Source organism: Fukomys damarensis, unplaced genomic scaffold, assembly GCF_012274545.1.
Source record: "Fukomys damarensis isolate Sample0158 unplaced genomic scaffold, DMR_v1.0_HiC HiC_scaffold_14, whole genome shotgun sequence".
Taxonomy (NCBI): Eukaryota; Metazoa; Chordata; class Mammalia; order Rodentia; family Bathyergidae; genus Fukomys; species Fukomys damarensis.
The window spans coordinates 9821753-9835555 of NW_022900926.1; the positions used below are offsets into that span (position 1 = coordinate 9821753).

Genomic DNA, 13803 nt, shown 5'->3' on the forward strand with positions numbered 1-13803 from the left:
TCTTTTTCTTTCCATGTTTTTAATCATCTCTTTTAATGTTATAATATCATACAAAAAATAAAGGGAGTTTTGTTATACCTATGTATGTGTTGACTGCGATATATATATATATATATTTTTATGCAGCCCAAGACAAATTCTTTGCACTCAAAAAATATTAAAAACTAGAAGACAAAAAGGCAAGCCACAGGTTTGACATGGTTGAAAACTACTTAGCAGTAACCGGGTTTGTCTTCTTCTAACATAAACTCGCTCATCTGTCCACCTCTACTGCCTTCCACGTGCTTCACGGCATCTCCCTGCAGGCAGCAGTTTGTCTCTGTCTACAAGAGAATTTAGATGAAAATGGGACCTTCATAGTCTTGTTAGAGTTATTGATGGATTTTTAAGCAGTAGTGGTGAGATGGTCAGACCTGTTTTATAATAAATGCTATTTTAATAAACTATCTCCCAAACACTTCTTTGTTTTATCATTAATCGGCTAACCGATTAATCTAAAATACAAATACTAAATATTTTCTTCCTGTATTGTATTCAGTTGTTTGGAAAGTTATGAGTAGTTTTTGATATACCCTCATGTCTAAATTTGAGTACACATTATCAAGTGCATCATTGTCAAAGCAGACTTTGTAGAATCAACAAGAAATGATCGTCTAGTTCCGAACTTCTTCATTTTCTACACTGTCCCACCCATCCTCCTACCAGTGCCATTGATACAACAAGGTTTTGCAGCTAGCCACGGGACAGAACTGCAGACATTCAAGCTTAGTGTCCACTGCATTCCACTGCCTTAGAACATCTGAAGGTTGATGGTGGAAAGGGAAAATGAGAGAAGTTGTTGCCTGTTGTTTTCCAAACCAATGAGTTTATAACTGGTCTCTATTTTTTCTCTCTGGCCAAAGCAGTTTTAGCGATTTCACAGAACTGGAATAAGCAAAATCAAATAATCTCTATCTGAAGAGATTTAAAAGTAAAATTTCATCCTGACATTGTAGCCATTGCCCCCTTCTCTTATAGCGCCAAGCAGTCCAACATGTTGGTAGCCAAGAGCCTGAATTCTCGGTAAACAGTGTTTAAACTCAAAGTGTAGCTGTCTGCCTGTGTCTGGTGGAAACAATGGAAAAGAAAATCACATACTCTATCATTTTTCCTTTAAGGTTCCTTGCTTTTCTGGGCCAGAAATCTAGGCCATGAGTTCCCAGAGTACTTCTAAGTGTATGGGAAGATGTACACACACAACTACAAGGTGTTGTCATAGCAACAGATTGATGGAGTCAAATATCCTTAATTCTCAAAATAAAAATTTTAAAAATTTGGAGGGGAAGAAATACTAAATTAAAAGCCAGCTCTCATGAACTTGTATAGTTTTTTTTTCTTCTCCTGTTTTAAAAATACACGTGTAACCCTTTTGAAATATTTTATTTTCTTAAGCAATAAGAAATTTCATCTGGTAAAAAATACAAAACTCATAAAGTCCAACTATGTGGTGCATTGTATACTGTTACAGCTATTATGTAACTGTGAATGAATTTGTTTTCAAAAGAAAAAGCAGTACCTGGAATTGCAAGTTTGAAAAAAATATAGGTTCAGTAAGCACCATCCAAACTCCCTGAAATATCAGGAAGAATGAAGCAAACCACAGGAGACTCTCTGAGTGCATCAGTTTTATGATATTCATATTGAAGTGTTTATAGTCTTATCTGTAAAATACAAGGAATATGAAAGAGAAAATGGCTGGTGGATTTCAATGACTGTTGTGTGTTTTCTGTAAGATACAAGACATGAGTGGCTGGTATTTGACTGACCTCTCCGGCCGTGTCCGAGTGGCCCCCCACCACGACAGCTCTGGGTCGCCTGAGCAGATCAGCATCAGCACCGTGGAGGCCCGGCGAGCCTTGCCAGACAGCTACTACTGGAGCGCACCAGCCCCATATTTGGGAAACAAAGTAAGTCTGTATGGCGCACACTTCTGCTGCTGTGCTTGCACTGACAGCTGACGAGAGTACGTTTCACTTGGCATTTCTTTAAAGAAAGACGACAGATTACACTCACTGTGTTGGATCTAAGGACCAACTGAGTCACTTCAAGTTGGAGTGTTCTCCCACGCCACGTCACACAAGCAACATTAATATGCCACAAACTCCAGTTTTTAATATAATTGAAGTTCTATTTAAGCTTTTTAAATGGATCTAAGGAAGGAAGGAAGCATGGGTGGGTGGGTGGATGGACGGACGGATGGAAACACTGAGGTATTTTGTAGACGATGTTGTAGATATTGGGAAAATGGCATCTGTTTGAAAATAGCTGTTTTATGAAGTGGTTCATGATGAAATATTACTGAAATCTTTCTCATCTGTTTCTATTTCATTTCAAGAGTGATATGCAACAGCGCTACCTTTTCTTCTACCTGGTATGAATGTTAATTAGAAAAGAAATTTATTATCTAACTACTTTAGGCCTGCCATGAGGCTGTGTAAACAACATATTTCCTACAGCTCAGATGGAGAACCGTCCTGGCTGTGAGTGCTTGCTGTAAAGCGTGCTCACATGTGCACAAAAATATATACAGACAAACAAATGTACTAGCTTCAGAAAGGCAGGCTGTTTCTGTTTTTGTTTTTTCCTGTTCTGGGTTATCTCTCTCTAGATAGCTACCTTGGCATTTAGAATTTTACTTTTCCTAATCATTGGCCGGAAACTACTTCATTGTTTTAATTCTGTAAGTACTTGCTTGTTGGGCATTGGTTGATAGTTAAAATAACCTTGTTACAACAGAAGCTCCCGTGAAAAAACATTTCTTAGTGAGTTGATGCTCATTAAATCCAGAATAAAACATTATTTTTGAAGTAATCCTCATTGATTAAACAAATAAAATGCATTCATGATTATTGGTTCTTGCATTTAAGCATTGAAATAGAAAAACTTAGTACTGTGTCTCATATTCTCAGTAAATAGGAACTGGTAGCTTTAATTGGTTGAAAAATTTTAACTCGTGGGGAGGTTCTTATTTTTAACAGGCTTCTCAATGCTATTACTAAAATGTGTAAATGAACAAAACAGGTCTTCATTGAACATGTATTTTGAAAGAGACAGCATATGTTGCATAAAATTCAATAGCTGCAATAAAAATCTAATTAAACTTTTATTTGCAAGGCCCTTTACAAGACATCATTTTATCCTATCCTATTTAGGAACCTCCTATATTCCCAACAAGAATAAAATAGAACATATGGCTTGAATTTCTCCTGCTTAAAATTGCCAAGAAAAACCCTAAAATTAAACGGTCAGGTTTTTAATTTTATTTTACTCCTCAGAAGAGTTCCAAGAGACTTGGGTCAAAAGTAGCTGAGTTTCAGAAATTTTATTTTTTATGCAATGGTAAAATTTATTTGGAGATAAATAATAATAAAAATCGCCATATTTTCCATCATTTCCTCTTTGGTCATTTGCTTTTTCTTTCTGTTGGCTGAAAATCAAAGCAACAGAAGGAAGGCAAACAAATGAGATATTCAATAGCATCAGAGCCAAGAATGTGGACAAACTGTATTTTCCCCAAGATAACTTCCCTCATCCGATCTGAACTGTGTCTGATAACCATCCACAAGAAAGTGCTCCAGATTCTGCTGCAGATCATTTTTCACATCAAAAAGCCATGCATTCCTTGCTCCAGTTTCCATTTGGCGAGCAAAACCACGGCAACAAGGTGTGCAAAGCATTTGAGTGAGGAAGATATTTTTTAATGTAATGGGGAAGCCCTGGGTGGTTTACTGTCAGACGTCTCAATATGAATGAGACAATTTGCCTTAATAAGTGAACCACATAAATTTTTGATACTACAATAATACTGCAAGCTCTCAGAAATTACTCCAGTACATCTTAACTGTCATGTCACATCATGTAAATTATAGTCATGAGGACACACTTAGCTTGGTGGATTTAATATCTTGCTAAGGAAATGGAAAATTGCAGGGCCTTGTTTGTATATTCAATAAAGCCACTTTTCTAAATAGTTGAGGCTAAAGTCTTCACCAGTAATTGCTCTTCGAGTCAGAGCCACTGCCAGAATCTGACAGACATATTTGATCAGCATACCAGTGCATCTGCTTGAAAATACTGAATTTCACTGATATCCACGAGCAGGGGTTGAGGGTACAAAAGCCGTCGTTACATTTTTAGTGCTAATTCCTAAGTTAAAAATATGTGTGGGGAGTTATTAGCTTTTCCTCAGTATTTGCACAACTAATTTGCAGACATTTTCCCCATTGCTGGGTTAGAAGTCTGCTTGCGGCAGAGCGGAGAGATGCTAAGAGACATGCTGTTCTCCCCTCTTCCTTTCTGACCAACCTAACCCCACATAGTGAAGGTGCTTCCAGCCCTGACATGCTCTGCTAACGCAGAAGCCTGCCTGACTGTAATCAAACTCAAAGATGCAAATCACTTGCATAAAGAGTACTTGTTATCCTGTGAACCATTTTTAATATTTTTGCTGCATGGGATAATGAGGTAGAAGTGAGTGATTGTAAGAGTGTGTGTGGATAGTAGATGAAGGCCAGGAGGACATAGCGTGTTTTTATGCTGCCCATCAGAAAATTCCTAGGGGCTCTACTCTGCAGTAGTAACCATGAATTTTTTTTTCATATAATTGCAGATGTTGGCACCATTGGCAGTTTGTTTTCATGGAATGTGCCCACTTTGTTATATGTAGTCTAATAGTAAGAACTCGAGCACTAACTGGGCTAAATTAGGCAGAATTGTATGTTCAAATGTTTGGCAAATGTGAATGCTAGTTTTTTAGGGCATTTGGGTAGGCATGAAACCAGGCAGGAAAGGGAAAAGATAGAGGACAAAGAATCCTGCTGGCTTGCTACAGGCTGCAGTTATTCAGAAACAGTTTAGGAACTTCAGGCTTGCGATAGTTTACTGCTTTAGTGAACTAAATGATCCAGGAGCACTGGAGCAGTCATTTACTTAAGGTTACCCTAGTGGTCTGAAATCATTCTTAGAGCTTCCAGAAGCAATTCTGTGCATCGGTAAACATCAACTTGGAGAATCTGGCTTGGCTTTGTCTGCTTCGGTTTTGCACGTTACCAGTAACATTTGAAAGTCTCTCTCTGAACACTGTTGAATTAATCCGCTGTGATTTCTTCTTCGCAAAATAATTCTTATTTTCTACAATGTTCTGCTGACTTTCCACGGCTAGCAGAGTGAAACTTTTAAACTGTTTCATGTAGCTGCCAACAATATTGAGAACCTAGATTAAGACGAGCATTTGGAGAGTCTGCTGACATATGGCACCTGGCTTCTAGACGGCCTCCTGACAGACTCTTTTGTTGTACTTGCTGGACTTCTGGTGCTACTTCACAGAGCCCAGATTATGACTGTGGGTTTGAAGGAAGACATTGATGTCTGAGATTTACAGGACGGGATGTAATTCTTATCACCTAAGCAGAGCCTAAGAAATATTCTGCGATTGATGCCACATCTTAACACAGACAAGCAAAAATTTAAAAGTTGTTTGAGTATGTCCTCAGTCTTTGATTTGGGGCTTATGTGTGAGTTGAGTGATGACTTTAATCTTGTTTTGTCTTAATTTAAGCATGATTTACTTTTTTAGTAGCATAATTTGTTTTTGTGACTTTCTTGCTCCATCTTCCTCAAAACTATTCTAGTAACATTCATAATTCCACATCCATAACTCTCTCATTGAAATCTTAGATTAAATGGATTAATCTAAAAATCACATATGTATGTAGAGAAAAGAATAGTCATAAAAGTAAATATGGCAAATAAACTGTAATTTTTTTTTATTCCATAAATCAAATCATCAAGAATAATTTCAGAATTGGAGTAGGACCAAGGAGAACGTTTTATTCTTAGAGTAAAGCAAATGAATTGTGAAGTATAAATGAGAAAATAAGTGTTAAAACATACAATGAAACCAAGGAATCATTCATTGGTTATAGTTTATATTGTAGAATCCATTGTGCAAAGTTAACCCATGTAGGAGGACTCAAGTTCACACATGGTTAGGCCTTAGACTTCCATAAACCTTGTCATAACGTTATCTTCATATCTTTAAAAATAAGTGTGTAAATCATTAACTCATATATATTATGTAAATGAGCCTTCTCATGCATATGTTCTTCTGTTTCCACTGTTTCATAATGAAATACAACACACACAGACAGTGTTTTACAAGTGGCCAACTGAACAAGGGCTAGGTAGGGGACCATTCAGTTTAATAACACTTTAGTGGGAAGAAGAAAGAGTTTTACTTAGCAGTAATTTTAGTATGAGTTGGTTTGGATATTACGGGCAAAAATTTAACATAATGTAGGACTGCACTGGTAGGAGCTTACTGGTTAGGACGAAGAAGACGATGGCTATAGGGGACATATGTCACCCAAGGTACTCCGCTTACTTGTGAATTTCTGCTTAAACAGCCTTGTCAACTGTTTAACCAAACTAGCCTGTAAATCATGTGGGGTGTGTGTGTGTGTGTGTGTGTGTGTGTGTGTGTGTATGGATCTTTGATTAATAATAAAATTGCATATCAAGGACAACAGGAAATCCTGTTGGTTCTTTTAATAATTGGTTCTTTTACCACTGATGATCTACAAGGAAAAAAGTACCAGTATTTGTTGTATTCTTGTCTCATACATAAAAATAGATTTAGCTGAAAAAAACCCCTAAAATTTCAAACATTGTACTAAAAAAGCTTTATAAAGACAATACACAATACATTAGGATTTCTGCATCTGACTGTGATTTGTGGGATGGAGATTCACCAGTGTTCCTTAAGTTGCAAAGAAACTTGAGGGAAAATATGAGAAACTACAGTTTTTATATACTGGACCCTGGGCAGCTCAAGACTATCATCCCTGAGAAAAGAGGAGCAAATGAGGCCAGGTGTTTAACTGGCCAGGTTATTACCTGGGGGTGCCCAGGGTGAAGCACATCTGGAGGAAACATAAACAGAGTATAGTCTTGCCAAATGGAAAGACAGACGTTAGTGTTCATGGAGCCCAAGGCAGCTAGAGTTTGTGGGGCAGAAGGCAGCGGGGGAAGGAGCTTCACAAGATAGGGGTGGGGAGCATGGCAGCTGCACTCATCTGCAAAGATAAATTTGAGTACCAAGTTGCAAATGCATGAGAGAAAACTACCTAAGGCAGATGGAAGAATCACTAACATGTATTTATCAAAAGAATACCAAGAGGTGGAAATAGTTCATTTTCCCTGATCCAAAATGGAAGACCTTCACAGAGGAGAGGATATCAAGTAATGTACTCAGGGGTATTATTTTAGTAGAGAACTGAATCAGTCCACAGGCTTTTGATTTATGCTAAGAAATCTTACAGGTAAGCCTAAAAAGAAATCTAATTCTAAAGGAAGTCTTCCCAGATACATTATCTGCGTGCCAGAGAGAAATCAAGTACAACAAAATTCAGGACACAACAAGGTAAAATTCACCATGTCTATTACAACATATGAACCTTCATTAGGAAGAAAATCAATCAATGGAAATAGACCCCAAAATGACAACAGCTTTTCAGGATATATCAGAATCAAATTATCAAAAGAAAAGGTAGAAAAAAGTAAAAAAAGTAGCCAGAGTGGTGAAAATAATGCAACACACAGAAAGAGACAAGGATAAAAAAACACAGAAGCTTCTTATCAGACACTGTGTGCTGTGATCTGAGTATTGGTGTCTCTTCCCCCAAATTCATACATTAGAATCTAACACCTAAAGCGAGCGTAAATACCAAGTGGGACCTTTTTGGAAGTGATTCAAGTCATACTCTCATGAATGGGATCAATGACTTTATAAAAGAGGTTGAAAGCAGCTGCTTTACCCTTCTGGCGAAGGAAGGACTCGGCAAAATGGCACCATCTTGGAAGCTGTTATCAGACATTAAGTCACCTGGTGCCTTGGTTTTGGCTCTCCTAGGCTGTGGAAGTATGAACAAAACATTTCTCTTGTTTGGAAATTACCCGGTGTATGGAATTTTGTTATAGCAGCCCGAATGCACCAAGACTATGCAATACAGACACATTTTAAAGTTTTGAGAACAAAAAGAAACAATGTAAAATAAATACTATTAGTATAGAATTTTTTTACCAGGCTGAAATATCTGTGAAAAATAAAGAAGAAACAGACTTTTTCAGAGAAATACAAGCAAGGAGAATTCATCACCGATAGATCTATATTAGAAGAAATGAAGAAAATTCTTCAGGCAAAATGAAAATCATATCAGATGGAAATTTGCCCCTATAAAAACAATTGAGAGTGTCAAAAAGAGTAATGCTAATTTTTTTTTTCCACTGGTACTAGCTGGTATGAGACCTCTGGCCAGTCCTCTCTTTAGCCGTAGGGTCAGACACAATGTTTATTGAATAAATAATAAACCCAAACTTAAACCAGAACTTCAAGTGTTACTTGTATAAAATTTTCTCTCTAAAGACCAGAAACAGACTTCACTATAACATGAACATTAAAAAAAGGCTTTTTTTTTTACCTCTACCACTCCGTATTTCAAAATTAAAGACGGCAAAACCAGCATCAACATGATGTTTCAGACAACTGTTCATGTAAACCTACATTTTTGTGTTTTGTTTTTAATAAATTTTACCCACATCTTCTGGGTGCAGCTCGGTGGAAAACTATTGAGAGGCAGTAGGTTGCTGGATCTGACATACTTGACTGCCAGATACCCTGTGGGACAAACCTCAACTTGTTGTCTTTTGTCACACGCAGTAGACCAGACTCACTGATTTTGGTTTGGTGGGCCGTGTTATAGCACTTCAGAACCCATCGTGGTAGGAATGTTCTTTCCATACTAGTTCTTTTGTTTTTACTTTTGATCGTTGCTTTTTCAGTGTTGGTAGTGGGAGAGCAATGTAGAGTGGGTGCATGAGCCCCGGTGATGCACGAAAGTCAAGAACACAGGGACATACAGGGAGAAGACACAAGAAGATCCAGAGAGGACAGCCAGCAAGGAGCCGGGGGCACATTACTGGAACAGATTCAGTACAACAGCCCTTTTGTTTTTTTTCCCGGTACCAGGGATCGATCTCGGGACCTTGCACTTTTGGGGCAGGTGCAATAATACTGAGATAAATCCCCAGTCCCTTACAACAGCCCTTTTAAAGTACCAACCCTGCAGAGAGTTGGATATCAGACCAGCAATTCTTTTTCAGCACTTGTGTGAGAAGTCACTGAAAGCTCATGTTTATGTAAGAGGATGACCTGGTTCTCTTATATTTGGGGTTGAATTTGATCAGTGTTTTGTTCTTTATGCCTTTCACGGATCTGATTCAAATGCTGGATCTCTGCTTCATTAGCTTTGTGATCTCAGACACATCCCTTAGCGCAGTTGAGCTAGACTTTCATTATCTGCAAAATGAGAGGTCTAGCACCCCGTTGGGGTCATAGAAAACCCTCACAAACATCCTTAGCACACAGAAGCTGTTCTGTAAATGAGAATTGCTTTATGAATTTCTGTAGTTGTATGAGATGGTGCATAATTTATATTGGAAATAATCTCCTATCATAAAAGAAATGTGTTAAAGAATACTTTGTCCCCTGCCTATTTATTGCTGTCTGACATAGCACTTCATGGCAATAAAAATAAGATATTATTACACATAAAATGGACAGAGAGTTAATTTTAACAATTAAAGGGATTATATCACTTAAATGGCAACTTTACAGTAAAGTGAAATACATACATAATATATAAGTTAGCCAGCATTTACAATGTTCTCAGAGCATTTTTCTCTTTATTTTGATGGTACAAAACATGTATAAAACGTAAGAGCTAAGAGGCATTACTTTGTCTTTCCAAGGAAATGACATGAGTATCCAACCATCCCCAGTCCCTACTTCGCTGAAGTCCTGCAGCAAATGGTACTGGAGTTTTCTGCCCACCAGCAACTGATGAGAGGAATTTCGTGTTGTTATCAAAATTCTATGGCCATACTTTGCCAAGAGAAAATGAGCATGTTGAACTTCACCACAGTACCCCCAGTATGCCTGGTGTCCTTATAGAAAGAGGAAATTTGGGACTCACACACATGCGCGTACACACACACACACACACACACACACGCACTCATTTTTTTCCTGGTAATACCTCAATTTCACCCTACAACCTCCAGAACTGTTGTGGCAATGAATTCTTACTATTTAAACTATTACCGAGACTCTGGTAATTTGTAATGGTATCCATACTAAAATGTTAATTCTATTTAAAATCCCATAATTTTCATTTCTGTTTATATATCATCACACATATTTTATTTTGCAAATCTCCCTGTTCTCTGAAAAATTCATAGCAACTGATAAGAGCAAGGCCAACAGATAAAACATGGACAGCAGATATGAATGAACAGTTTATGGGAAAGGAAACAATAAGCCTCCTAAATATATGAAACAAAGTTCAGTGTGTCTCGTATGATTACTGCGCTGAGAAGTTACCATACTTCATACAGGAAGACAACAAAACAGACAACATACTCTGTTACTGAAGAAAGAGATAAAGATCCTCACAAATTGATAGTTGGGACATTCACTGATGTAATCCAAGAAAAGCAATTTAGAAATTGTCACCAAAGTTAGAAATGCACGTGTTCTTCTGTACTTTCCTTCTGGGAACTTAGCCTACAAGTGTATATGTAAATGTGTGAAATCACACACACACACACACACACAAAATGATTTGTTCCAGAAATGTGTTAGCCATGAAAATGTCCATCAGTGAGAAACTGGTTACATGAAATATGGTATATCCATGCAAACCCCATAAAACTATAAATAAATTAGAAAATAATTTCTTGGCATAACAATACGCAGTGATTCAGGGTAGATTTTTTAAATGACTGGAAAGGGAAACTGGAAAGACAATAGTGTATGCTAAGCAAAGGTTATGATTACCACTTACCTTTAGTTTTCTGTTAACTATTGATTTTACAAAAGATGGCGTTTCATTGCAGTATTTTCATGAATGTGTATAATGTATTTTGATCGTGTCCATCCCTCCATTACCTTCCCTTTTACCTCCTTCTCCTCTTTCTCCTTATTCATTTTTTAAAGTTTTGTTTATTTTTATTAGTACAGGTTTCTATCTCCTGCAGTTTACAGTCATCTTGGGCCGTGGTTGCACGTACCTATCGCAGCTGCTTTTTCTAGTCCCTTCCTGGTCTCTCCCTGCGCCACCCTCCTCTGGTCGCCCTATCATCTGGTTCAAACTTGTTGATATTATTTGTCTTAGCTCGTGCTATGGATTATAACGTTCGCCTTGACAGTAGTTATTAGGACCCTGTACGTGGCACATCCTTATTCCGCTCATTTCCCCATCCGCTCCTCCGTGCTCCTCTCCTGTTCCCTGGGACCACTTCCCAGCTGGACGAGATCTGTCCCCTTGTCCCATCCTTGATCATTCTCTTTGTTTGTTCTTTGCCTCACTCTCCTGAGAGAAGCCATACGGTAGTTGAGCTTGTGTGTCTGGTTACTTTCACTCCGCATCATGTTTTCCAGGTGCATCCATTTTCCTACATATGTCTCAAATCTGTCATTCTTTACAGCCGAGTGTAGCCCATTGTGTACAGACACCTCCTTTCATTTATCCAATCATCTGTTGATGGATACACAGGCTGCTCCCAGGATTCAGTTACTACCAATTGTGTTGCTATCAACATTGGTATCCAGTATCGCTGTAGTACAATGATTTAAGCTCTCTGGGGAAGACACCTAGCAGGGGGATCGCTAGCTCTTATGGAATTTCTAATTTCAGTTCTTTGAGAAATGTCCACACTGATTTCCGTAATGGTTGTGCTAGTTTGTATTCCTTCCAATAATATACAATGGTTCCTTTTTCACCACAGCCATGCCAGGATTTTTATTGGTTTCCTAATAATTGCCATTCTCTCTGGAGTAAGGTAGAATCTCAGTGTTGTTTTAATTTACATTTTTCTAATGATCAGAGGTGCTAAACGTTTTTCATTCTTTGCTGGCCATTTGTATTTCTTCCTCTGTGAGTGTCCATTTCTTTTTCCCATTTATTGTCTGGGTCTTTAATTTTATGTGGTGTAATGTTTTGAGTTCTTTATATATTCTGGATATTAGTCCTCTGTGCAAATTTTTTCCCATTCTGTAGGTTATCTCTTCACTCTACTGATTGATTATTTTGCTGCTGTGCAGGAACATTTTAGTCTGATACAATCCCACTTGTTGATTCTTGCTGCTATTCCTTGTGTGATTGAGGTTCTGCTTAGAAAATCCTTTCTGATTCCTGTGTCTTCAAGTGTTTTATCTATTCTATCTTCTAGGTGGTTTGTTTCTGTTTTAATGTTAGGTCTTTGATCCATTTTCATTTTAATTTAGTATATGGTGAGAGATAAGGGTTCAGTTTCATTTTTCTACAAATAGATAATCAGTTTTACCAACACTGCTGGTTGAATATGCTATCTTTCTACCAACATATGGTTTGGGGCCCTATTTCAAAGATCATATATTTGAACATGTGTGTCTGGAGAGTTTGCTGTATCCTCAGTTCTATTCCACTGATCCACATGTCTGTTTTGTTCCAATATCATGCTGTGCTTATCACCATAGTAATGTACCTTGAAGCCTGGTATTTCTATGCCACCAGCTTTGCTCTTATTATTTGCTCTGCTATTTCACTATTCTTGTTCTATATTAATTTTTATAGAGTTTATTGGTACTTTTTAAGTATACAATACATTCATCATTGGGATCTTGTGCCTTTACATTAAAGATCTTTGTTCTCATTTTTCCCCATACCCTTGCCGTCCCTTCACCCCCTCCAACCTCCCATATTTACAAAGACTTTGTTTCCATTTTTTTCCTTTTCTCATATTTTTTCTTCTCCCCTGTTCCATATGAATTTTAGGATTTTTTTCTCTAAATCTAGATCTGTAAAGAATGCTTTTGATATTTTGATTGGGACTGCATTGAATGTGTATAACACATTTTAGATGTATGGCCATTTTGACAATATTATTTCTGCCTATCCAGGAGCATCTTTCTAGTTTCTGGTGTTCTTTTCAAATTCCTTCTTCAGAGTACTCTAGTTTTCTTTGTAGAGGTTTTTCACTTCTTTTGATAGGTTAACTCCTAGATATTTCATTTTTCTTGAAGTGACTCTGAATGGTATTGTTTTCATAATTGCCTTCTCGTCCCACTCATTGATGGTATACACAAATGCTAATGACTTTTATATATTGATCTATCCTGTTTCTTTGCTAAAATTGGTTATTAATTCTAAGAGTGTTTGGGTGGAGTTCCTTGGATCTTCTATGTAGAGCATCATGTGATCCTCAAATAGTGATAATTTGAGGTCTTCCTTTCCGATAGATAGCCCTTTTTCTTTCTTTCTCTTGCTTAATTGCTCTGGCTAACGTTTCAAGTACTATGTTGAACTGCAGAGGTGATAGTGGATATCCTTATCTGGTTCCTGATTTTAGGAGGAATTCTTTTAGTTTTTCCCCATTTATTATGATGCTGGATATTGGTTTATCATAAATAGCCTTTATCATATCCATGTATGGTTCTTCCACACCTGTTTTCTTCAGAGTTTTTATCATGAAGGAGTATTGGATAGTATTAAAAGCCTTTTCTGCATCTACTGATATGATCATGTGTCTTTTGGCCTTGCTTCTGTTTATGTGATATATTATATTTATAGACTCATGTATGTTGAACCATCCTTGCATCTCTGGGATGAAATTTATTTCATCATTTGATAATGGGCTTTTTTTTTTTTTTTTTTTTTTTTTTTTTGT

General features: G+C 37.3%; 1 protein-coding gene across 3 annotated transcripts in view; it reads left to right on the top strand.

The window, feature by feature from the left end:
- The window catches only part of Lama2 (laminin subunit alpha 2), a 563701-nt gene that overhangs the window by 255607 nt on the left and 294291 nt on the right, over positions 1 to 13803 (top strand). For all 3 annotated transcript variants that reach the window (XM_033763224.1, XM_033763225.1, XM_033763226.1), the window contains one exon: positions 1773 to 1946. In XM_033763224.1, the coding sequence (XP_033619115.1) occupies positions 1773 to 1946 (174 nt within the window). The remainder of the gene's footprint in view (positions 1 to 1772; positions 1947 to 13803) is intronic.